General features: G+C 44.6%; 1 protein-coding gene across 1 annotated transcript; it reads left to right on the top strand.

Moving 5' to 3' along the window:
* The first annotated feature begins 6,951 nt into the window (after window positions 1–6,951).
* Window positions 6,952–26,162, top strand: LOC146184964 (uncharacterized). Its single transcript, XM_084605455.1, has 10 exons — window positions 6,952–7,077; window positions 8,987–9,070; window positions 13,478–13,945; window positions 14,130–14,334; window positions 16,025–16,181; window positions 18,254–18,399; window positions 19,247–19,376; window positions 21,546–21,707; window positions 23,760–23,873; window positions 25,540–26,162. Exons 1-10 carry the CDS (start codon window positions 7,002–7,004, stop codon window positions 25,681–25,683), a joined length of 1,686 nt encoding a protein of 561 aa, XP_084461581.1. The 5' UTR covers window positions 6,952–7,001; the 3' UTR covers window positions 25,684–26,162.
* The last annotated feature ends 389 nt before the right edge of the window (window positions 26,163–26,551 follow it).

Raw genomic sequence — 26,551 nt, 5'->3', positions numbered from 1 at the left:
ACAGCAATTCTTCCCTTTTGGTAGCTTCTGTATGTGGACTATGAATCAGAGATCTTAAAGAAAAATTAACGGGAGTCCTCAGCTCCGCCTTTAAGGGTTACATGTGAACGAGTTAGTGACTCGGTAAGCTGCTCCTCTTGCAGCTTCTCGTTCTTGAAGACGAATTTCGCAACTTATCACTGACGCCTTAATTTCTGTCTCTATCATCTCCTACATTCCCATTAATGTACAGTCCTAGGTTACCACAGTATGTAAAAAGACAACACGATATAGATATAAAATTCTGCTTTAACCAAGCAATACGAAGCTGCCTACGTGGCTTAGTGGCAGCGTGTCTGAATCAGGATTAAGGCCCTCGGATTCGATTTCCATTTCACCCACCCTTTCCGGTTTGCGTAATTCATTTACTTTTCTATTCCGTCGCTTCACACGTGACTTCGAACCTTTCCGACCAGTACCTCTACTCAACAGAAGTCTTCAAGCTGTAGTGTGTAAAGGTGAAAAATGAAAACGCGGACATGAGACTGTTTAGAAAAATAATTTTCAAGAAACTATTCACACATACCGGTTGATCACAAGCGTGAGGCCCTTTTCCTTGTTTGAGCATGATTTCTCAGTTAATCCGTTCAACCGAGAATTCAATCTAGATGTTTTTTTTTAATAGCGAGATGCATTTAAAACTTTTTACAATCCGCTACAGCTCATCAGCGACTAGTTCAAAACCCAGTCCTGCTGCGATATGATACAAGAAAAAAAAAAAAAAAGAGACTAATGTAGAGGACATGGCTTAGCACGGCTTGAGCGATCCCAGTTGTAAGATCAAAGGTGAATCGAAATCCAGGACAGTAAACTACAGCTAATAATCGGTGACATGCGGCTTTTAGACAGAGCTCTTCATGCAGGTAATTTTTGCTATTTCGCGCAACTTGTCAGGAATTCCAGATTGTACACGCTGGATAGCGCCGAAGAACATGGTGATAAGAGCCACAACGGTGAGAACGAACGCATTCTGAGGTGTTAGTGTTTTTGACATGGTATACCTTGGACATACGACACTAGAGGGATTGGTCACACAACGAAGAAGAGAGCCTGGTATTACCGGGCAGAGTGCTGAAAAAGAAACAATTGGAAAGGAACAGGCATTTCGTTACAAGAAATTTGAAATAAGGAACATAACTGGGGTGGAATAATATAACGATTCTATTCCATCCGAAAACTATTCCATTCCATCGCCTTCTCTGCTGTTAGTCCATTAAAATGTGAATCTGTGCTTAATAAGGTTGCGTTGCAGGACGTCACAGGACGTCAGAAGTAAGTTCACGTAATCGTCACCTCATACGCAATTTTGATGTCATCGTCGAGGGAATGGAATAGATGTTGGAATCGCTATATTATTCCACACCTGGAGCTTAAAATAATGATGAATCGCTCCGCGGTGAATACGCAGCGCGGGTTCTGGACTTCTGATCTCGGTTCCGGCCGCTGCTGCTGCATTTAGACGCAGGCGAAAGGCTATGCGTGCTTCTACTGTGCGAAATCAGTTCACGTTTAATGTGGTCAATCATTATATAAGCCTGCACAACGGCGTCCCTCATAGCCTATGTCACTGCCAGGTGTTAAACCTTATAAACCAAATCAAGCCAGAAAGACGAAGAGAACGATCGGTGATGCATCTTCCTGGGATAGAGTACTTCTAGAGGAAGATAAAACTTTTGGAGAGCGGAGGAAACAATCCCGTATACAAATATCGGTAGCCTATCAGTGTAGTGCTAAAAATGAGCAAATGTTTAAGTGTCACATACCGTCTTAGATTTTTGGAAGAATGTCCAACGAAAAAACGTTTTCGATGGGGCGTCAGCCGACGACAGGATTAGAGGAACTGATAAAAAATTTCAGGTTCAGTGCAAAACAAAAACGATCATGGCTGAGAGAGTCGAAGGTAGAAATTTATAAGTAAAATCCTGTATCGAAAAATTCTCATTCACCACGCATTAGTGAAAAAGGCTGTCACGCCAGTTTCATTATGTTGGAAGGTGTCAGATAGGAGTAATGATGACAGAGTTAAGCGACTTGAAACGGACACACGGCGACAATAGAAAACAAAGCGCAGATCAGGCCCATTCGGGAGAGACAAAGAACGAAAGTGCGCCGCGTAGTTAGTCTAAATTTGGGCGTGGCGGGATCTACACAAACTTGACGAGACGAACATGAGAAGGCAGAGGACCTGAAAAGAGAAAGAGCAAATTTTTCCGGATTGGAGTCGTCAGGGCTGTGCAAATTGGAAGGTATCTAACACTACATTGGCATTACTCTACGAAGTGCGTAGCTTTCTGGTGGTGGAACCATATGGGCAAGCACTCCACAAGCCACCATCCCGCAGCCGTTGCTTCTTCTTCTTCTTGGCCTTTCGAAACATGGGACATATCCACATGTGGGGTTTGATCAAGGTGTTGTTTCACTGTGATGCTTGTCGTCTTTTTTCACAGACTACTGGGGAAAAATATTGTCTATAGGCCCTCAGTTTTGCTGGAGTGCTGTCAATTTGTTGATATCAGGACGCATGTATAAACAACTGTTGAATATATTACAAAGTATCAAGAAGAGGTGGATGACCAGTGACATTTTGAATTGAACCTTCGCTCTTTTAAAGAGGAAGAAAAGGTCCATCTAGTCAATTTCGCTCAGTGCCTTAGATTAGATTCTTTCGATAATCTTGGGTTCTTTCTGAGTTCATATATCTATACGAAGCAAGCACAACGCCTAGGCCTCAATCTTTGCTTGTCCAGTGACAAATCATCTGCAATGGGTAAGTGCGCGGACTACAAAATGCTGGCCACTTCCAGCCAGTGCTACAAATAATTTCTCAGTTTATCGACACATGTGCTACCAGCCATCATTCATCAGCATTCTTATTGTGTACACTGAGATCATAGTTACAAAATATTCTCATTAGGAACAACAGTTTTGCTTCCACAGGCATATGCGAAAGAGCTGAAAATTTTCGTTTGACACACAAGTGTCATGAAATGGAACACCTACTTTCCCACGCGCGCACGCTACCAATTTTGGCCAGCCAGCTTCCAATTCTTAGCCGGGTTCCTAAGCTGTAAAAAGTTTTATTCAGTGTTAATGTGTCAATAATTTATTGGTTGTGAAAACATATCGCTTCTGCGTTAAGATTGTTGTCATAGCTAAAACAACAACGCCCTGGAAGTGTGCCTGTACATAGTTTAAGGCAATACTCACCGAAGAGCATAACAGGGAATTATTCGGTCGATGACGAGGCACGGCGACTGCACTCCCTAAAACCCAAGCATGTTCTGTCCCTGTCGTACAATGAAGCATTGCTGCACAAAGAGGCGTTTATAGCCTGGCATGAACATCGGTTGCTTTGTATGCTCTGTGCTTGTCGTGAAAGCACACCATAGCAAAATAGTAACGCCGTTAGGGTTACAGCACTCGATAGAAAAAAGATGACGCTAACTGGTGGTAATTATTCTAAATTTTTACTTTTTACTGATAGGGGAGCAAACGTTGTCACGAGAGGATTATTCTGCAACGGGTAAGGTACATTTCTCATATATCATCATGTTTATTCATTTCCTAACTCAAAACTGGAAGTGATACCGCAGTACATCACCAGTGACGTACCCTATTTGTTTTTTAACAATATTTTGCTAATCAAGAAACATTATCTGCTGTTGAATTTTTATAACACACTTATGCATTTTGACCTGTGTTATACCTTCTTGCTCTGACTTTAGAGAAACTGCCGACGTATTTGAAGGACACTTCAGGTAAATGGGACGATGTTTTTCCTTCTAGACATATTGCCTTGAGTTGCACTATTGCGTGCGCGCACTAACCTGATGAAATAATGGTAACAAGCGACCATGAACGTGTCAAGCTCTTAAATAGGGGGCGTTCATAAGTGAGCATGTGATAAAAATAAAGACTCTGATAACTTTGGTCATAATGTAGTATCAAGGCGTGGGTGAGGGGATATTGTCATGTTCGGCGTTGAGTGGTGTGAAAGCGTGTGGTCGAAAATAGTTAAATGTATATTAAAACATAAGCGGATTCTTTAGAGGTGGCAGCTGGAGATATTAACATCTCAGGTTAATACGCATATTTATTCAGTTATTTAGCGACAGGCGTGTCATGATGGAGGCGAAACGCAAAGCGCCCGTGGACGGTGCGCTTTGCGTTTTTCGACCAGCAATTTCGACCATGTGGTCGACATTGCTGGAGCTGTCCTATACGACGTTCCGCGTAGCTTTTGTCGCTTTTGGACTTGAAACGTAGGACATAATTCCATATAAAATATTCAATTACCTCTGTACAAAGTCCCCATTCTCTGACAAATCACACACCAACAGAGAATGATAAATAATTGTGCTATCGGCATTTGCCGTGACTACAACTTTTCAGAGTTTGCCTTTGAAGAAGCAGCATCGGAATATTTCTCCTACACTAAAGTGGCAATGTGATCGGTACGGTAGGACTGGCTAATGTGTGGCAGCGACTGCTGTATGGCCATAACAGTGATGCATTTCAGCCAACCGCAATGTCTCTAGTCTTACCCTATTAATTTAGAGCACTAATAGTGAAACTTGGTCTGCTATAGTGAGATAATTTTGTTTGTATCTCTCAAATCCTAATGGCATCGGGTAAATTCTGCTTTGTGCTTCTTTTTCTCTCTCTTAATTTGCAGACGAAACAGATGTTAGGTGAGTAAAAGGTGGGACGGGACTCAAAATCCTATAGGTCTACTCCGCGGTGGCCCGGGACCTTCAACATATGCATTCAGGATTAGGCGCTTGTAACTTTGGGCATGTTTCGATTGGGCAGAACCTGTCCTCGGGCAGCTGAGGAAGCACTGTTGCTTAAGTTTTGCGAATCGCTGCCTGTATCAACGGCATTGACTACCTTCTTTCATTCTGGTAGAGTTACCGCTTCATCAGCAGCGGAAAACAATATTTTCAGCTGTTTGAACGTTAGATGAAGTACCGAGAGCACCAGCGCTACACTTCGAGCTGAGAACTGAAGGCTAAAAAATTATTCCAAGAACAACCTTTCGGGGACATTTGGGGAAAGCTCTGCACTTTCTTCCCTCACGCGAATGATTATGTTGTTGACTCCGTCGCCTCACGCATGCTACATAACTCCGAATGTCGAGTGTGGTCTTTTTCAGGGCTCATATTTCATAAGCATCACTTTTGGCCGAGCCATAAATGGATGTGGTTGCCAAATCCTCGCATGTTCCGCGGCGGATCAATATTGAGTAAAAACTGGAGCACAGTGGTTTTCCTTAATGACGGGCGTTTGCGGAAACAAAGCTGCGTGTTCTGAGACAGAACACTTCGCGATTCTCTAAGCAGGCAACTGCCAACAAAATACCTCTCGCATTAAATTTCAATAAGTCCTGCTGTACTTCAGCCCTACGTAACTTTCTCGCTACGCTGAAGTGATATTTCAGTATCTTCTTGCATCCACCGCCTAATCAGAAGTGTAGCAGGCGGCCAGTCATCACCTGAGTACATTACATGTACCAAACTTTGTTTTATGTTCTCTATTTCAATCGTGGCATCATTAAACTCGTACCTTTTGGCCTTTTCTTCAATACGAATTTTCATTTCCTATGTATTACTTTAGTAACCTTGCTTTATTTACCACAAATATTCTGGGCGGCCTCAGAGGCTAAAAGCTATGTTAGGTGTGGGCATAAGTAAACGGAGCTTTTCGGTTCAAATTAAAATCGGGCCCTTCTGATATAAGAAAACAATATTTGTTCAAGTGAAAGGGCGTCTACTACCAGTTCGAACATACCACGACTGCCAATTTCAGTCATACAAAGTGTGAAAAAATTTAGGAATAGCGTGCTCCGTTTACTTGTGTCCGCACGGGTATTTTCTTTTCCGGCAGGTTGCTATCTTTTACGGATACCTTGTTTTCTATTTTTTTCTTTCGTGCCCTTCAGAGTCCCTGCCACGCATTTCGGTGTTGGAAATGTACCGTCTTTGCCAAAATTAACTGAGCAGCCGGATTCCGGAGCAAGCTTGAGGCCGAACAGCGCTGCGTTCTCCGGTGCCTTATCCCCCGGCTATGCGAGCAAACTTGTTTATGTAAGCTTCCGTCCTCGCTTTTTTTCCTAGGTTGACGTTGGTATGGCGCATGCTGGCTTACGTCAGCCAGTTTACGCTCCTATCTGGTTGTAGAGGCCACCACCGGTAAGCGCAGCACCACTGCTGGGCTTCGGGCTTGTTCCGGCAGCAGACGCGATTGTCGAATTAGTTTCGGCAAATATAGTACTTAAAGAATAAACTTCTTTTGAGCAACATGGGTAAGCTGTAAGCTGGTCCTTATATTCCGCGAATTTTTAAACCCTCGTTTACGTTAAACCGCCGGCACGTGGCTTCATTACTTTGCGGTGCGAGATGAAACAAGATCTGCTTGAAATGATTGCAGCCGCGCGCAACTGTTTCTACGCTATCGAAGATTGTCTTAAGTGATTTTCGCGCGCAACACGGAAAGTTTTTCGTAAGCTCTAACTCGAGCGCTGCCGAAAGCGGTAGTGATTGTATTCTTCGATTACAGCTGAGGGAGCTTGCTATTGTTGCCACCGCCTATAGGTGTTCAGTTCTTTGTGTTTGCAAGTCGGTCCAATTTGTTCGCAAATTGGTGCAAGAAATTGTTCGAAATTGGTCGGTCCGTTTGTTGTCAAGTCAGTCAGATCGCCTGTTTATGGCGCTGATAACAAACATGGCGATATTATAGGAGTTGTTGACTGCTCCCCTAACTATTTCTTGTCGATTGCTGTTCTTCGCATGGTCTGAATCCATGCTGCCACCGCGTATTTGTATCGTTACTTTGGGGAAGCTGTAGCGGCTATCGTGGAAATCCCTATTTTTTTTTTTCTCAGCTACTTGCCATTCTTGCATTGCAGGTCATCCGGTACGGACTACTACAAGCTCGCAGTGCTGACTGCGATCAGCGTCGTGATGGTGGCGGCGACTGCATTACTTGTGCACGTCGCTTCAGCGGGCGGAGCTCGCTTAGTCAGTGCGACGACCGTTGGTGAGTTGCCCTCTGAACAAAACCTTTCGCAACACCAGAATACAGATACGGCGTTGAAGAATGCCATGAAACGCTATTCAAGCAAGTGAGCTGACGGAAAATAGACAAACAATCTCGTTACCTTCAGGAGATTTTCAAAACTGGTGATATATTACCAGCCACGCGATGCTACCCAGAAGCGAACCCCGGGGGCTCCAAGCCTTTGATAACAGCCCCACAGCTGCATTTTGTCGCTCGTATAGAGGAGCATTCTCAATGGAGATAATGTATATGAGCGATAGATACATAAGCGATAGATACACGTTCAATGACTGGTCATTTATACCTGGCCAGTGATTGGATCTCAGTTGTCACAGCAGCTGAGTGATTTTGTGACCCATAAATGCTCAGTGAATGACTTTGGAGCAGGTGGCAGTTTTTAATACGGGATAAACAATCGGGAGCTACTTTTTCGGTGGGCTGAATTCTCCCATGAAATTCTTCAAGTATTCTAGCAAATATTCTTTTGGCCGCAATTGCATTCTGTCTCTTGTATAGATGGCCATTCTTATGATTGATAATGCGTTATTATATACATAACTTTTAGAAGGCTGTGAGCTTTAGGGAGGTTTCTTCGGCAGCACATATATAGATATAATTGCGAGGTGTTAACGACAATTTTTACATGATATTAAGCACTAGATACATTGACGTCCGCTGGAATGTAGTCGATATAGCAGGTAGCAGCGTGACTTTTCATAGCTCCTGATAAGACATAAAAAACAGAACTTTTTACATCTTATTTACTTTAAGACTCTTTCACCTGCAAGCGAAAACGCTAACTATTTCTGCCAAGTTGACACAAAAACCTGTTTTGAGCTGTCACGGCGGCTCAAGCGGCGAGAGCGACGCAATTTCAAGTAGTTGGAAATTTTTCGCTCAGCCGCTGTCGCTCGGCGCTGAGTTCGCTCAATAGCTTTCATGTGAACCAACCTTTAGCCGCAGTTGCGACGAATCTCTGTATTGAATTGGTATTGCAGCCTCTTCAAATTGTAAACCCCAGTTGCACTATGAAAAAAACAAACAAACATGTGTGTCCTAACAAGTAGCTTCACTATGCCATGTACCAGCTAAGGTCAACCTGGCAGGTCACTCGACCTTCCATGATCTGGAGGTGAGAGTGTGGTTGTATTATAGCTTAACCATATTGTAGAGGTAGAAACGCACTGGTTGAAATCCGGCAAGTATGGTCGACAGCTGGTGGCTTGGGTGAGGTACCTATAGTGTACCTCCACGTGACTTTTGACCTTGGCATTTGACCTCTGATGGCAGATACAGCATCACATGGTCCATTTTGCAGTTGATGGCGTCCTCGACTCCATAGTCTCGGCAATTTAATCACTTCAAACTCATGTCTGCCTATGTCTAAACTTAAGCTTAACTGAAGCAAAACCAAGCAAAATCAAGCAAAACGATAGTTTCGCATCACCTGATTAGGTATTGCAGGGTTAAACCTTAGACATTTTTTTTTTACCTTTATCTGTTGAGTATAGAGTTTTCGCTATAAATGCAAAGAAAGCCCGGGAGGTTGCTTCTGAGTAATGTGCAGAGGGGATCGCTGGGCATAGTAGTCGAGCTCGTATTAAACTGTCAAGAGGCTGGCGACGCATCGCGCATCCCGAATGAGAAACCCTAGATCGATCGATAGCACGCCCGATGCGCGCAAATTTGCGCACGCAAATAATCTTTAAAGCCCATTGACGTAAAGCTGGTCGATTGGTCTATCGTAAAATGACAGCCGGATCATTAATTGGACCTCCCTGCTACTTTCCTATATTTTACGTTTTCTTTATGGCTTCTGGGTGCGAAAGCCATCTATAGAGTTAATGTTGCACTCCTTAATAACGAGCACTGTGCTGTGCATCCGCAGATGCTGATCCCGAAACTGTGAAGGAGTTATATTACCGTCGAATAGTACGCGCGGACCCAGCTACGACAACGCCGGAAACAACCGGTAAGAATACCGCGAACCTTCTTATAACCTAAATATTCAAAACTGTTTAACTCTGGGAGTTCATATCCGAAGGCGATGCTTGACAAAGATTTTTTCAAGATTGTTTTAAAACGACGTTAAAGCTTTCGTGCAGTGCAGCAGCCTGTGGAGCTAACGCCGGCGTGTCGAGAAAATCCGGATTTGTCGAAAACGCTTGACGTCACACGTGGAGCGGCGGAACTGAAAATTGAATGAATTAAGCTGAAAAGAAAATTTGTGGAGTGTGAGATGGAACTAGAGTCGACACCCTTGGGCCCTAAATCAAATAAAATTCATCCAGGCCACGAAAATATGCATTTTCATGGCAAAAATAAATCAGGGCTCTATACTTATGCCATACTGTCTTTTCCATAACATGGCTGCTGACGTGTGTGTGTGGGGGGGTTTGATTTGAGAGTAATGATTAAGGGAGTAATGATTATTCGAGCAGCAAAATTTATAAGCCAATGTGAACCCACGAGAGGAGCCATTCACGCTGCAGTGTCATACTCTTGACGGTGGAACACAAGTGCCCCTAAATTTTTGAATGATGCTTGAGTTTTTGATTCCGATGATCCTCCCTGAAGGTGTCCATTATGCGTTTGTTTGCTTGAGGAGCTTGTATTGTTAGTGATGTCTCTGCCCGCCTTTCGAGGGTCCGCTTAAAGTTTGTTTCCCTTAATAATAATAATAATAATAATAATAATAATAATAATAATAATAATAATAATAATAATAATAATAATAATAGTAATAATAATAATAATAAATAATAATAACAATAATAATAATAATAATAATAATAATAATAATAATAATAATAATAATAATAATAATAATAATAATAATAATAATAATAATAATAATAATAATAATAATAATAATAATAATAATAATAATAATAATCAGTTCACCCCCGCCGGGGTGTCGCAGTGGTTACGGCGCTCGACTACTGTTCCCAAGGACGCAGGATCGAATCCAGGCCTCGGCGGCCGCTTTTCGATGTAGGCGAAAAGCAAGACGCCCGTGTGCTGTGCGATGTCAGTGAACGTTAAAAACCCCAGGTGATCGAAATTTCCGGAGTCCTCCACTACGGCGTCTCTCATAGCCTGAGTCGCTTTGGGACGACAAAGGCAGTCCTGGCTTTGGATCTGTCCAAAGCTTTTTATCGCGTCGAACATCACGCGATCATGACTGCCCTCTCTCCCCTGAACATAGGTGTACGAATGTACACTTACATCCAGGCTTTTTTAACGGACCGCATGGCTGAGGTTCATTTTGGCCCCCTTACCTCCCAACCCTACACCCTCAGGAGCGTCGGTACTCCACAGAGGTCTATCCTCTCTCCTTTCCTATTCAACGCCACACTCATTCGCCTCGCCCGGAAGCTGTCCACGATACCTCATCTTAAACATACCCTTTATGTGGACGACATCACACTATGGACCACACACGGTAGTGATGGCGACATAGAGGGTACCTTACAAAGCGCCGCATCACTCAGACAAGAACACGCCCAGAGTATCGGACTCTCATGCTCCCCAGAGAAGTTTGAGCTACTTATACTTCGCCCGAGACTCGCGGATGCCCCACCACACCGATTGTCATTGAAGTCGATGGCCGTCCCGTCCCAGAGGTGAATACGCTCAGGGTTCTGGGACTTCACATACGGAACAATGGCAAAACACCTTAACTCCCAAGAAACTAAAGTGGGTGACAGGCGCGATATCGCACCTCATCCGATGAGTTTCGGGCCATCACAGATGCATGAAGGAGAACGACCTATGTCGTCTAATTCACGCCTTCGTCCTCAGCCGTTTCTTATACACAGTCCCCTATCTCCGACTCAACAGGCAGGAAACGGACGCCTTGGACGTCGTGTTGCGCACGGCGTTTAAGACGGCCCCACATCTCCCAATCAATACTTCCACATTGGGGAGCTTGTGGAGGCCCATCGCCAAGCCCAATACTTGCGTCTCACCAAGACCTCCACCGGTCGCCATATCCTGGAGACTTTAGACATTCGCGTCCCAGCGAATTACCCTACCCACCTTCCCATACCTCGCCTCCTCCACCAAGACCTTCTCATCAAGCCTCTCCCTCGCAACATGCACCCCCAGTATCACGAGCAATGCCGCCGAGCCCGAGCTGCGGCGCTCCACAAATACTACGGCTCCGAAACGGACGCCGTATGGGTGGACGCCGCATGCACGAATGAGGGAGCTGTATTGGCCGTTACCAATTCCTTCCTGCAGCCTGTTGCTACTGTCCCCCTCCCCTCGGTCACCTCCTCGGAGGCAGCCGAGGAAGCAGCCATCGCCTACGCCCTTGCACATACGGAAGCACGCTACATAATTTCCGACTCGAAAACTGCGATACTAATGCGCGTGGTAGAGTTCACATTTCTGCGTTCAGCATACTGAGCTCGCCCGCCACTAACCCACCCCGCTATGTGGAGCTGATATGGGTGCCTGCGCACTCCGGGAATCTCGGTAACGAGGCTGTCAATGCGTTAGCCCGAGGTTCTTTAAACCGGGCGCCGGCGGCATCCGATCCAGGATTGTTGTGGCTGTAGGAAGAAGGAAAAGAAAATGCACTGGCCTGCTACTGGCTCTGTAGCTGAGCCACCCTCGTGCAGACAGAAGAGAAAATAGAGAGAAAGAAAAGGAAGAGGGAAAGAAAGACGCGCGCCGCAACAACAGCCGTCGTCCACCACCGAGTGAGTGAGTGAAAACTTTATTGGATATTTCAAGGGTTTCGCGGTTGTGAAGTCTCCGTCGTCTTCTCTGGCGCTGGAGACTTGAGGCTTCTCTTCAGCAAGGGTGGGCCCCTATTCCAAGGCTCCACTGAGTCGTGCTGCATCAGTCGCGTGCTGCACTAAGGCCCTTTGGGTCGCGAGCTCGCCGCTGGTGAGCCGACTCTCCCATTGCTCCGCACTCGGGTCTTCGTGTTGGTGGAATGCTTTGTTGCGTTCGCATTCCCACGTGATATGATAAAGTGTAGGTGTGGCATCGCACCAAGGGCAGGTGGCTCTGTATTGTGTCGGGAACATTTTATTAAGTATGTGTAGGTTAGGAAAGGAGTTGGTCTGTAATCTGCGCCAGCCGGTCGCTTCCTCCTTTGTTAGGGCTTTGTGTGGTGGTGGATATCTAATTCTAGAAGCGGTGGCGGGTGCAATGACGGCCCACAACAGATAAAAATTTGGTGGCAGGCTAGCCCCCGCCGCAAGCGGCGGTGACCTACCTGCCCCAGCCCCATCAGAGGAGAACTACGCGTGATCGCATGCACTCTTCATTGCCGCTTGCGGCTGGGGCTAGCCTGCCATCGAACTTTGATCTGTTGTAGGCTGTCATGCACCCGCCACCGCTTCAGTGGTGGACGGCAGCTGTTCCGGCGCGCGTATTTCTTTCCTTCTTCTTTTTCCTTCCTTCTCTATTTTCTCTTCTGTCTGCACGAGGCAGCGGAAGTGCCCCGCCGGGGTAGTGCAGTGGTAAGACGCCCGACTACTGTGCCGGAGTACCCGGGTTCGAACCCGACCTCGGCGGCTGCGTTTCGATGGAGGCGAAACGGAGTGGCGTCCGTGTGCTGTGCGATGTAAGTGCACATTAAAACAAAAACCCAGGTAGTCCTAATTTTCGGAGTCCTCCACTACGTTGTCCCTCATAACCTGAATCGCTTTGGGACATTCAAACAAACCAAACCTAGAAAGCGAGCAGTTAAATCTTGCGCCAAATTAAGCTGTGCTGATTGGAAAGTTTTTTCGTGCTTCGGTAAATGGTTGGTGTGCGATGTATTCGCTGCCACTAGAAAATGAATTTTGGATCAAGTATTGAACTGTCTTAGGTTGCATAATGCCGTTACAAGGGTCTACGCGCTTCTATACGTGTCCTTTCTTCGTTTACTACACAGCGTACAACTAACTCTTGTGCACTGTCTGAACGCAACGACCCTGCACGTGTCCCCCTATAGAGACACCCATAGCTTACGCGTATGGTAGCAGTGAACAGTTCTGTACACTGATTTTGTGGGTTCAGAAGCTAGTGCCCATCGCCGCTAACACGTTTTTCACTGCAACCAACATGCAGAGGGGGTGTTGCACGCGGGGATTTGGCTGCAGCATTTTTTTTTGCAACGTGAAAGAGTGTAAAAATAAGTGCTCCAGAAGTCGCCTTTCAAGTGGTACCTTTAGAATACGAAAAGCAGAAAAAAAAAAGCGATATTTTTTTTTCACATTCTAAAGACACAGACCCGCGGATACAGACCCGTGCACTAAAGGGCATTTTCTTCTATGTCAGCGCGAAACGCGCACAAGGCACCTCGATGTGAATCTGCGCCTTGTCAGTCTGTCATTTGCCTACACACTAGCACACAGAACTGTTTTTTCTTCAGGTGATTCTCAGCCTTCTCGAGCCAAAAAGAGAATAAGCACTGCAAAAGAAGTGGCATCGTCGGATGGAGCCGAGTCGTCCGAAATACCTACTACTGCGTCCCCAAAAGAGGGGCTTAGCGAAATGTTCATCTCTGAATTAAGCAGCGGCCCAGTAGTCAAGATCACTTCAGCAGAAACCATATCCGTGACGGTCCCGAACGAAACGATTCCTGCGGTGGATACCTCCGGCTGGTTGCAGACTTCTGATAGAAGCCACGGTGACAAAACTGCTTTTGATATATATACTGAAAAAACAAGCAGGACGTCACAAAAAAGTGCCGCGCTGTCTGAGTCTACCACCGTGACTACGCTGAAGGCGACCAGTCATGTGTCGACAACCATCACTCCTCCCGAGACACGGGATGCCCCGCTGACTATGGATGCCCAAGGGGAAACGAAAGACGAAGAGAAGAAGCCATCGGAGAAGAGTGAGTTTAGAATCCCAGAGTATGGACACTTTGCGGAACAATTCGCATTCACTACTCCTAATTCACTTGAAATTGTGCATGCAGTTCCAAAGATATCTTGATTGTCTATATATGTTGTGTCTGCTCAAGCAAAATTTGAAGCACTTTAGCACGTAGGTTCTTTTCTTGTCTACCTGCCTGACAGGGGTGCTCCTGTGCACGGCGGGTGACTTCGCCGTTCAAGAGGACATGTTTCCGCCAGACGGGCTGTGCGACCTGCTTTTTTACACGCACGTACGAGTCACGGGGCAAGAGTTTCAGGGTCGCTACAACCAGAAGAGCTGGAAGACCTTCAGGAAGGTGGCGCCGGCTTCCGAGAGAACTGGTTTCGGAATATCGGCCAGCTACCGGTGCGTTCCGAGAGAGCCAGTTCCGCGTAGCAGCATTCTGATTATTTTGTTATCAGTAAAAAAAAATGATCTTAAAGTAAGGAAAATCTTGCGCCAAATCAAGGTGTGCTCATTAGAGAGTTTTTTTCGCGCATCGGTAAACGGTTGAGATTCGATGTATTCGTTGCCTTTACAAATATAATTTAAAAGGTATCTGCACGAACTGGCGCACAGTAAGCACCATTTTTGAAGTATAGGAATGGTGAACGTTGGTTACAGGTTCAGTATGACCTTAATGCATGAAGAATCGACTGAGGGGAGGGTGTATGATGAAGTGCACCTCACGAACTTTGTTACACTGTATTCAAAGGGCACACCAACAACAACAACAACAAAAAAAAAAAGACGCAAACACGAAAGAGAACTTCACAGGACAGGGGCTGGACGCGCACTGTTTTGGTTTATGGGGTTAAACGTACCAAAGAGACTGAGGCTATGAGAGACGCAACTTTGTCATACTGTTTGCTAAGTTAATTTGAGGCCCGCCAATGTGAACACCAGCTCTGAAGTCTCTCTGATATGTGAAACGTTGCCATCCGCAGCAAACGGCACTACAAAAAGCGAAAACGGAAACATACTTCAGAAATATCTTGTTGCTTACTTAGTTTTAATTCCAGCACCTCTTGGCTTTTTTGCCATGTCGACGAAATTAGGCCTTCAAAATGGAGCATTCAAGCGCTCTATTCGAAGAGCTTGCCTTATCACACGGATCTGTAACAGTCAATAGGCTGAAAGCGCACACATTAACAACTGCCTTTACTAACGCCAGCTCTTCACAGCTTCATTATCGAACGAAAACACAGTGACAAGAAATAGAGGAGGCAATGGTGGAATATTTTTAGCAGTAGAATATGCATTAAAAGGGAGCAATGGCTGATCACGAGGTGCTCACTACCAGAGCCGGTGACGTACCATGAGTATGCAATTCTCTCTGGATTCACATAAGGCTTAGCCAGGCTTCCTTCTCGACGCAGTCAGCCAATGTGGCGCCTGTGTATGGCGGAATTACAGCGCATAGCGCGCTTTATTCGTGACCACTTGTAGGGCAAAAACTGCCTCATGCGGAGGTTACGAGGGTCTAACGCGAATTCATTAGGATTGTCTTTGCTTTGGGAGCAAATAACGTTCTTAGTATTCGGGGCAAACCCGTTAGGTTCCCCTTTGCTGCTGGAGTGGATTTGGTGCAACAGGCGCTGCCTTGTGCCCCATGCCCCTTCCGCACGGTATCAATGGCTTATCATGTGCATGTGCTTCACCTAAGAATGTCAGAAATTTTTAAAGCCGCAGTTTCCGCGCGATCGTGGAAACCGCGTTTCGATACAGACGATAAAGCAAGGTGCCCGTGTACTGTGCGATGGTACACTAAAGGTCCCCAGGCTGCCGACATTTCGGGACCCTTCCACTATGGTGCCTCTCATAGCCTGAGTTCGCTTTGGCGGGTTAAACCCCATAAATAAAACCAAATCAAACCAAATATCTGAACTGTAGCGTATTGCGGAGGATGAGGAGGCGTACTGAGACCTAACTTTTAAGGCAATAAGTTAGCACCAACCCTTGAGAAAGTTCGACGGCAAATACCAAAATATAAACGTTACGTAGTTCTTGCTTGCCCCCTTGGCCGCAGATTATAATATATCTGCCTATGTTTCAGCGAAGCCGATGACATGGTGAAAGAACTGGATGGCACAGGCAGACAAAAGCTCATGCAATTGCATAAGGAGAAGATCCAGCACCACGGCATCCTCAGGGCTGCAGGAGACACTGCATCGTTGAAGTTAGATTTGTCTGGCCGGTTGCGACTGATAAAAGTAAGTTAAGGTGATTTGCGTTCCAAAGAATTACAGTGTTCGAAGAAATAGAAACCAATTTTACAAATATAAGCAGAAAAACGAGGGGGAAATGAAGGGCTCGTTAAAGCACACGCATGAAAGAAGCCAGCAGTCTGCGAGACAAAGGAACGCGTAGGGGCTTTTTTTCTTATTTTCTTTATATTGACTTGTATTAGTGCTGTAATGAATTTAGGGAGAAAATCAATTAAATGCAAAGTATAAGGAAAAACAATGCGCAGATGGTGGGCATCAATCCCACGGCCCTCGAATATCGCGTACGTCCGTCGCTCTTATCAACTGAGCTACATCGACGGCTGCCCAACCTTCCACATTCTTCGGTATTAATGTTGTCTGTAACTTCAAGACTGCTAGAACCGAGACCCTCGCAAGCTATAAGCAGAAAATGAGGGGGAAATGAGGGGCTCATTATGATACATGAATGAAAGGGGTCAACAGTGCGCGAGACCAAGGAAGGCGTTGGGTATGCTTTTTTTTTTCTTATTGTCTTAGCCATTGACTGGAATTAACGCTGTTATTATCTTAGGGAGACAGATAATTAAATACGAAGTAGAGGAAAATACAATGCGCCGATGGTGGGAACTGAACCCATGACCCCCCTCCCTTTCCTGTCGACCTCGTTCTACGTGAAACTCGCGATAACACAGAACGTTCTACGTCCGCCGCTATGGATAAGGGTGACGCTGGTCAATGCTCTCAAAGTTGCTTTACAACAGCCTTAATACCCAAGGTTGGACAGCCGTCGAGGTACCTGAGTTGGTAAGAGTACCGAGTGCGGTATTCCGGGGTCGTGGGTTTGGTTCCATCTATCGGCGCGTTGTTTTCCCTTCTTCTTTGTATTCAATCTTTCTCCTTAAAGTAATTACAACACTAATTCAAGTCAGTAGCAAAGGAAATGAGAGAAAAAAAAAAACAACCTCCCCTACGCCTTCCCTGGTCTCGCCCATTGTTGGCTTATTTCATTCAATTATATGGATGCAACACAAAGGTGCTTTAGCATTTCTTTGCGTAACATTTAGGATACCATGCGGCTGACCTTTTAAGCTAAATGTTTTGCCTCTCTATTTCTAGCGAGCAATTGTAGAAAAGCCGTTGGCTTTTTGGCGGGTAGTAGGACAGGTGTTCAGAAGTCGGTATGCATGAGGTATGCGAATACCTCTTTTAGTAAGTAATTATAATAAACGTACCGCCTTCATTATGCGGTGACTCGTATGTTTGTTAGCAAGCGTTGCTCTGCCGAGGAAGCGTTAGCGGCACAGTTTTAAATCTGCTCTAAAGCTGCCAGCAATGTTAAGACGCGCAGTGTTCGCTTAAATATTGGAGGCAAATGAGGCGCTGTTGTCAATCCTTTTTTTTTTTTGTTGTTTGTTGTAAATATCTGCTGCTGCTCTAAATATGTCCATTTTCAGCACGATGTAAAAAAAAAAAAACAAAGAAAAACAAAACAACCACAACAGCAACAAATAATTACGTAAGGGGTTAATATATATCTATGCTTAAAAATTCTATACATAGTTTGTTTCACCATCACGGATGAATCGAATTTCATAAACTATCGTGAAAATAAACTCGTTGCAGCTAAATACTAGGCCTGTTAGATATAGGCTGTCGGCTAAGTAGCACAGTAGCTCAGGACTGTTGCCTGGCGATTGTTAATGCTGCCTAGCTGCCAGTCTTCGAGTGAATAGAAACACGGCTGAAATGAAGAGAAGGAAAATAGCGATCTGGATTTGAAATATATCACCAACTTCACATACGCCTTATCGAGTGTTCGCTAAAGCCTCTAGCTAAAAATAAGAGCCTTAAACTAAGGTTAGGAAATGCTGCTGCTTGACAAAATGTATTTGTGTTATGGCAGAATTTCGCTCACTAGGACAATTTTTGCTGCCTCCAAATAATGTTGCAAAATCCTTGTAGACGGAGGTGTTCAGTTTTTGAAAGGATTTGCTTCTGCACGATTAGACGCTGTTTCTGAAAGCTGAACTATCAGTGTGCCCATTGCTTTCTTGCTTTCTTTTTCGCATATTTCGTAGGAGTTCAAGAAATTTCAAGAGGATATCAGTGCGTCATTGCCAGGTGGCGCAATGAGGCCCGAGCTGGTGCTAGGGATCCTGTTCACGAACTACGTCAACGAGGCCGAGGTCGCTCGGCATCCCTCGTTGATGAACGAGCTAACGAAGTAGGGATCTTTATTTGGTATAGCCTCTCTTTTTAAGGCAGGCAATTCGTTGGGCCAGTTTTTCAAATTACCATGATAGAATTCGAAGGCGCTCAAATGTTTACAGAGTCAAATAAGTGGTTAAATCTGTAAGAAAGCCTTCTTTCCGAGATCTAATTAATTGTTTCATCCCTGCGGTGTTTGTGTCAGAGACTTTTTTTTAGTTCAAAATTTCTGATTGTTGTGATAAAGCGGCTTTTTCAACAGTCTCTTCCTTGATATTTGCTGATAATAATAGTGACGTAATTACTTACCAGAAATTCGTTTACGTTAACTCTTCACTGACACTGAAGCATTTCTGACTGGAGTCTTATTTAAGAGAGCCGTACATGAACTGAACTATGAATGGGTCAACGAGTACTACCCGAGTAGGTTACGGGGTTCAAAGCTGTCACGCTGCCATTAAATTAGTACATTGTAAAATAATGCGAATAGCTGCTAATGTGAAAAAACCTGAATGAATGATTTCCACCAAAAATGGAAAGGAAAACGAAGGGAGTTTGAACTCAGGGTTATCATAGAGAGTATGGGACATTTGATATAATGGCCAGGTAAAACGTTAACGACAGATAACGGGATACAAGGCAGTTCTCCAGGCCCTTAAAACATAATACATATAAAATTAAGCAAAATAAGGATCCCACAGACAATGCAATGCTAAAGTTATCAGACTAGCCGGGTTATACTGTTCCAGTGCTGTTTTGATTGAGCATAACGAACTGTTTTCAGAAACCTATTATCGGGTAGAACCTAGTCCACACCGCAAAACGTTATTGGGTGTTTAAGTTAACAATTCCTTGCTTCACAGGAATCTTCCCATCACAATACTTGTTCTTCGAACACACATTAGCCGGAGGATGGGAGGCACCCCGATTATTGGGACATTGGCCAGCGAGTTGAAAAGGCTGCATGGGGCACCGATGAACGCGCCAACGTTGGTGAGTGCGCAAAGTCCTTCCATTTGCAACCCCAAGACAAGCAATTAGACAGCGACTCAAGCCCTTTCCTATTTAGAGGTTGAGTGGTTACCCACAGCTTTCTTGGAGTGGACGCTGAATGAATTTTCAGCTGCTAAGGACATGCGTGGCGGTTCTGCGGTGCTGCACTGATTAGCCGGAATGGGTGATGTTATACGCGCGACATCACGGATGGCACTATTCTGAGTGATTGGGCATAGAGAGGGCACGACTGAGGGCATATTGTTGTCACGCGCAAGCTAGCATAACTGAATATGTAGCTTTGGAACGCTAATCCAAGCAAGACGTGGAGACAGATAGTAATAAATAGACTATATCTCATTCGCCACAAGCACCTATCTCATTATCTCTTTTTACAAATTGACAACCATCCTGCGAAATGTTTTCGAATTCTACAGAAGTTTTGTCGAAGGTCTCAGTGGAGTTTAAATGCGGTCCGAGTGCACGCGTCTACATGGCTTCCATCTTACGCATGCCTATTCCATGAGCTTGAATGGACATAAACTCAAAAACCTCCCAGGCAGAAATTATGTAATGAGAAATACCGTAAGGCAAAAGAGGAGAGAAATGAGTTTCTCACTTCAAGACAGAAGTGTTCACGTCGAAGATGGAAATTTGCGGTGCTTAAATTTTATGATCAGTTTATTCTTTGTGGTAACAAAGGTGCACCCTTGCTCTGCAGTGAGGTGCCCGAGGGTTTGCTTCTAAGCATACGCAGCAAGGTTATATAGTAGCGTCCATGGGCATACCTCAGCCTAGGCTGGGGGGAGATGTCCGTTTTCCTTCAATACATTTGGAACGTTTGCTGTCCATAACAGGCTAGGCAGCATGGCCCAGAAGCGAACCTCTTAGGCTGTGGATTTTTGACACAAACCGACCAGGCTAACACGATTTTAAAGCTAGCACGGTTGCTTGGACCGAACGGGAACAACAATTCGATGATGTAGTAAAATTAGGAGCCTCATAGTTAAAAAAAGGAAATGCCGGTTATAAAGTTCCTCCATTGAATGGAAGGAAGTAGCGTCACCAGACGCCATAGTCATCATTGGCTGGAGTGTCACTATAGACATAAAGCGACAACCCATCTTATCCATGAATATTCACTGCGTCCACGTTGCCACCGCTAGACTCCTTCCGAGAGACATTTAATCAGATACTAAAGATGGTCCGAAGAGATGTCTGGCTGTGTGCAGATGTGTAGCCGTTCGCTAACACAACCATAAGGAATTTCAGAAAACGTAGTATAAGGGCATCACTCTCTATCTTCTAAAGTAATTCTAGAGCAATGTGACAAAGCTATAGGCCGTGTCCTCTGCCTTTTTTGGCCTTGCGGGCGTGTCTCTTACTGAGCGAATGTTCCATCCAAAAGCTTCGCACAATTTCGCACAAGTACAATTGCTAATAAATAGTTTATAATGTAATTGCAACGCCAAAGCATAATGCAATTAAGTATCCTTGGGAATTTTTCTTGATACTGTAGAAGTAACTTTCTCTCCAACTAAAACAGTGGTGAAATATTGTTTAATAAAGAAGCCATAGCTGAGAACATTCATTTCGCTAAACCCTTTTTTAAAAATAAACTATGTTCGAGCAACTCAACATGAGCAAACTAACCTTTGCGCGGCCAAATTGAAATCGCATCGGAGTGTACGGGTGACCGCAGACGTTTTCGCAACACAAAAGTGACGACGAAGCTTTATCGCTGTACAGACTAAGCATTGAGCCACGAAATGAAGAATGCGCTTTGCACGTTCACTGTGGCACCTGCACAGTGCACCATTCAATACTTGGCTCTGCCTATATGCATCTAGGAAGTTCAGGCTTCCGCTGACTACGCTGTTAAGAGAACTTGTGTGAGCACCTTGTATTGAAAACTACTGTCGGTACCTTACATTTGATTGAATAGGGTTTGGAGACGTAGAAGAAATGCGAAAACCTACTTAGCCGTAGAGTGTAAATACGCGGCGGGACCCTAAAAATGTGCGCGCTTCAATGAGTATCTTGACAAGTTGTGCACTGCACTATGTGTTCATGAGTAACAAATTAGGGGGTTTTGCGACATTTGCGGTTTGATGACCTATGCAGGAGACAATGATAAGCAAAGTGCGACATAATTTCTTCTCTATGCAGACAGGAGCCGTCTCGAGCCTCAGGGCGGCCAATATTACTGATGACGTCACAGTGCTTCTGTCTTTCACGATGATTGTGGGCCACTTTCGTTTGAACCAGAGTTTCGGTCAACACGCCGCAACCTGGCAGACCGAATCTTGGACCATGGAAAGTTTCCAGGAGGTTTGTCATTCAGAAAGACCGTCTGTAATCCCAACTACACACCGCTGTTCGCCACCTGACTGCTCGAAACCGCCGACGCTGCTTCAGCATAGTAGCCCGCTAACGTCCAAAAAGTTCGGCTGCTTTTTATTTTGTTTGCTTTACCGCTGGAAAGTTCGCACAGTGTCATTTTATCTCAGGACAGCCGGCCTGGTGAAAGTTAAAGGTAAAGAAACAGCCGTGTAAAAAAGAAAAGAAAAAGTGAATGGGTTGTTTATTTGAAATATTTCCCTCAAGAGGGCTGCCTCATCAACACACCTTGTGATCACTGATTTAATGTTGCATTATTCTATCACGGTTTCGTTTTGTAGGCGCATTATAATTTACAATCTGCCTTGTCCTGGGGCTTTCAGTAGTATCACCAGCTATTTGCACGTTGCTGTAATTGAGGCTTGCCCTCAACGAGTCTGCCATGATGCTAATAAACATTTCAATGCGCTCTAGCGGCTGGCACTTTCTCGCGCAGCAGGGCCGCACACCAAAGGGGTGGTGCGCGCAGAACTGGCCCGACGCGGTGGCGTGAAAATAGATGATAAACTGACCAGAATGGTGGTCATGAACGCGCATTGCAGCCGGTGGATGTTGCAGACGTCTTTTCAGGAGGCAGTCTGCAATGTGTCCTTTTGATGGTTGATAATGGCACAATGCAGAAACACTAGCTTTTCATCGACAATCGATGTTTGATTTTTGTTGTAGCAAATTCGTGGATGAATGCTAACTTCTGCGGCGGTTGCTGGACTATTACTTAGGCTCACCAGCCCGCATTAAAATATTACGGCGTCTTGAATATCGAAAGGTTCCATTCCCACCAAGGTGTTGATCATCATGGTGTTTAACTTATAACTCGAGAATGAAATGAGAGAGCGAGAGAGAGCTTGTAGAATGAGAGAGAAATTTGCCATAGTAAAATATGACATTTGACCCCTTGCCTGATTAAGCTGTTCATTGCTGCCACCAAGCAGCTACCGGTATCAATGCCGCTATCAGCGGACAGCCAGTGAATTAATCCTAAGAAAAAGGCAAAAACTGATATATTTTAACGTGGTACCGTTAAAGCCCTTGTGCGGCTTGTAATGCATTTCCAGTGTTCTGAATATATTGATGTTAAAAGAATTTTAGTCCTACCCTCTCCAATGCTTCCATTAATGCTAAATCAGCGCTACTGCGTGGCTCAGACGCGGACCCTCTGGGTTGTACACTTTTGAGAAAAGCTGTACCTCAAATTGCTTGCCTTCCAACCAAGGCTTGGGTTTGAAAACAGATTTACTGCGTTTTTCGTGAATGTGTCTCCGTAAATGAGGTATAACAGATATTCTTTGTATGAGAACAGAATTTTTTTAATAAATGCCTGTAATTTGCACATACATCTTACAGTCTATCGAGATAACTGTTTCTCTCGCTAGCAGATAAACAGAGGCTGTTCCGACACAGTGACTTTTGTTACCGTTCCAATAATCTGATTTTGTATGGCACCATGTTTTCTTGGAAATGTGGTGGGGGTAAAAGAATGCATTGTCGTGCCTTTGTCACTACTTGTGCGCTCCTTTAGTACGTGCGGTGCCTTGTCTGGCCCGGATAACCAGCTCTTAAAATTTGTTCATTACGCACGGCGTGGTTGCCACCTGGTGATTCCGCCTAGGCAGGAGGCAACATCTGGTGCCCAAATACTGCAACAGGGTGGCCATGCGAGTAGGTGGTTTGGACACAAGCATAATTCAACCAGCGAACAAAACAGAACACGAGAAGAAGGAGTACACAGGACACCTTGTACTCCTTCTTCTTGTGTTCTGTTTTGTTCGCTGGTTGAATTATGCTTGTGTCCAAATAACGCGTTAAAAAAAAAAAGCAAGAATTCGCTACAATGTGGACTCTAGCGTTTTTTTCTTGCTTTGTTATGCGATGCGCTGAACCTAACTGCATTGGGAAACTTTCGCCGAAACAGGAGACAGAGCAGATCGCATCGAGCGAATGTATGCGGATGCTAAATTAACCGGCCTTTCTTCACCTCTGCAGACTTGCAGGAACAACGGCACTTTCGACATAGTTGGAGACGGCGTACTGCGTTACTTGGGGATAAATGACGCGGAAGTGTTTTGTTTCGAAGACAGCCACACCTTGATAGAAAAGGTAAGCCCATAGGGGAAAAAAAATCGATTTTGACCAGTACGAGAATGAAGACACTGCATTGGAGTTACCGGAGTTCGCTTTATCGTTATACTTTCAACTTAACTAAGCTTATCTTAGCTCAGCGTGGCCTGCAAGTGTCTATGCCTTGTGAAGTCTACTTTCCTGTTGTTGCTTATTATGGTAGCTCAGGCGGCTTGTCGCTACTCATACAAGGTCGAGTGCCGGCGAGAGCATCGGGTCATCCCAATTCCGCCTTATACAAATAAGATCGTTATGTCATATTTATTCCCAGTCACGAAGGGCTCGAGGGAAATGAGGTGGCGCATGGCCTAGCCCGAAAATCAGTTAGCCGGGTGGACTACCAGCCCCATCCTTACCCGATCCCTCTACCCGTCGTATATAGAGATTATCTGGGACACTTGAGGCTGGAGAGACGTAAATACCTTCCTTCAAACAAGAAACTGACTACAGCCTATAGGCCACTAACTGGCGCATCCTCCAAACTAACGCATATCCCATCTTAAATGTCGGGAATGAGATACACGCCACCCACTAAAGTTCTGTTTGTCCCTGGTGTGGCGCCTGCCCCACTTTATTCCACATATCCTGAGGGTGTGCAATAAAACCACAGAAGTTGCCTCAGACAGAACACACACACGCGCAGTTGGAGTTGTCGCTGTCTTGCGAGTCCTTGCAAGTTCAGCGTATGATCGTCCACCTGGTCCGTGAATCAGCAAAAGCCAACGGAGCTTTGGACAAAGGGAGCCGACTAACCTGCTCGTCACTTCCCCATTTCCCACCAACGTTTTCCTTCATACACTTTTACCTCACTTCATTCTGGCAAAAGTAATGCACTCATCTGTCATGTTATTCTTTTTTTTAGACGTCTGGCTTTTATCCAAGGTGTTTTTTGAACTCAGTATGGTGACCAAGATAGCCATGAAAGCAGTTGCTCAACGACGTTTTAAAATTTAATACGATAGCTAGGCGAGCGAGTTGGTGACGCACATTCCAAAAAGAGAAATAACAGCGTGAACAAGGGGGACGAAGAGAAGAAAAAACACGGGACAAGCCGCCGACTTTCAACTAAAGTTTATTCACAGTTTATTTATTTATTTTAAAATTTGCTTTAGTTCGCGAGTCGTATTTTGATGAGTACTGTAACCTAGAAAATTAAGCTGGGGGCGTTAAAAAGGAAACGACAAGACAAGGATTTGCTAAAACCCTTTTAGATGTCGTAGACCGCGCAAATTTATAATCCAGAGCTTTACCTTTTTGAGCGAGGATTTTCTCAATAAAGGTTGACAGGATTTGTTTAAATCTCAACGCTATCTCGTGCATGCAAGACGTTTTGCGTCTAAGTGACTTTCTCCGGAAGCGGCAATAAGCCGTGGAATGGTTTCTTCGTGTAAGCCAAGTTTGAATGAATTTACGTTTACGCCGATGTACACGAGCGACCACTTCGCTTGTTCGCAAGACATAGTGGCCTTCTGTTAGTATTGACGAATCAAAACTGTTTGCATTCTGTTGCAGTGCAATGCGCAAGTTGTAAACAAACTTTTTTTTATTCAAAATGCAATCTTTCAGTCCGAGTGCATTACGGATTTAATTGGCTCAGTTCACATGCTGACTGTCCACCCTATCTATTTTTCTACGAATTCCGCAGGCAAGGCGTGTTAACTTCGACTACAAGATTATGCGAAGCTGGGCCGCTTTTGACGTCGAGTTTGAGGACTACAAGAACGTCTGCGGCAAAGGGGCATTCCACCGATTATCTGAACTGAACCAATTTCTTCAAATATTCGCATAATGTAGAACTTATAATATTATCGAAAATTAGAAAGCACCCCGTTCACCACTGATAACGTGAACTAGCGAAAAACAAATGGTGCGATTGTTATTTAATGACACTTGAGCTCTATTATTCCTGAGCATTTGCAGACACGAATGTCCGGAGGCAATCGAGAAAAAAAGTAGCTATATTCGATGAGCCAGCTAGTTTCCAAAGTTTTCGAGACATGACTTTCTTGAGACGGGGCTCTTCGTGCAGCTTTGGGCGCACGTAAAATACTTGCGTATATTAGTATTGCTTATGGACTGTGCTTTAAAATATTGATGGCACAGCATTTAATGAAATGAAGACGCACACGTGCGGGACGTGGATTTATGCTTTCACATCACTTCAGACTGCTCACAGACGACTTCACATGACGTCATAAGAACCATGAACCAGCTTCTGGACCAAATTGCACATTGCAGGTTTGATGACTTGACAATAAATGAATTAAAGAAAGGAAATCCTCTCTTTTGTTGATGTTTCAAAAGGAATTCTAAATTATACGAATATGTCGAGAGCAATGTCAAGATTTTCACTTACGAGTGGCTTTTTAACGCACACAAACATCTAGACAGTTAAAAAAAATCACACATGCTGTCAAAAATAATGCAAGTTCGTTTTCGGAAGCTTTCAGGTTTCTTTACAATTGTATGTGTATATGTATATGTATTGGTTCGTGCCTTGCTCCGATTCTGAGCGATGTTTTTGGCCTTGCGTGACAAAACACTGCAAGATCGTTTGGAAGGGTTTGGTGTGTGCCGCATGTTTAGATTTGTAGACGATTACTTTGTGTTTGTACAGTACGACAACCTCAGCTTTGAGCAGCAGTTCCTAAATATTC

Source organism: Amblyomma maculatum, chromosome 6 (genome assembly GCF_055883805.1).
Source record: "Amblyomma maculatum isolate TAMU_Amacu chromosome 6, ASM5588380v1, whole genome shotgun sequence".
Lineage (NCBI taxonomy): Eukaryota > Metazoa > Arthropoda > Arachnida > Ixodida > Ixodidae > Amblyomma > Amblyomma maculatum.
The sequence above is the reverse complement of the archived record's forward strand: the minus strand, read 5'-3'. Positions and strand labels throughout refer to the sequence as shown.

Coding starts and splice junctions, on each gene's coding strand:
- LOC146184964 (XM_084605455.1), top strand. CDS start 7,002: ATGGTGGCGGCGACTGCATTACTTGTGCACGTCGCTTCAGCGGGCGGA. Junction 9,071..13,477: donor GACAACGCCGGAAACAACCG/GTAAGAATACCG, acceptor TTTTTTCTTCAG/GTGATTCTCAGCCTTCTCGA. Junction 23,874..25,539: donor GCCACACCTTGATAGAAAAG/GTAAGCCCATAG, acceptor CGAATTCCGCAG/GCAAGGCGTGTTAACTTCGA.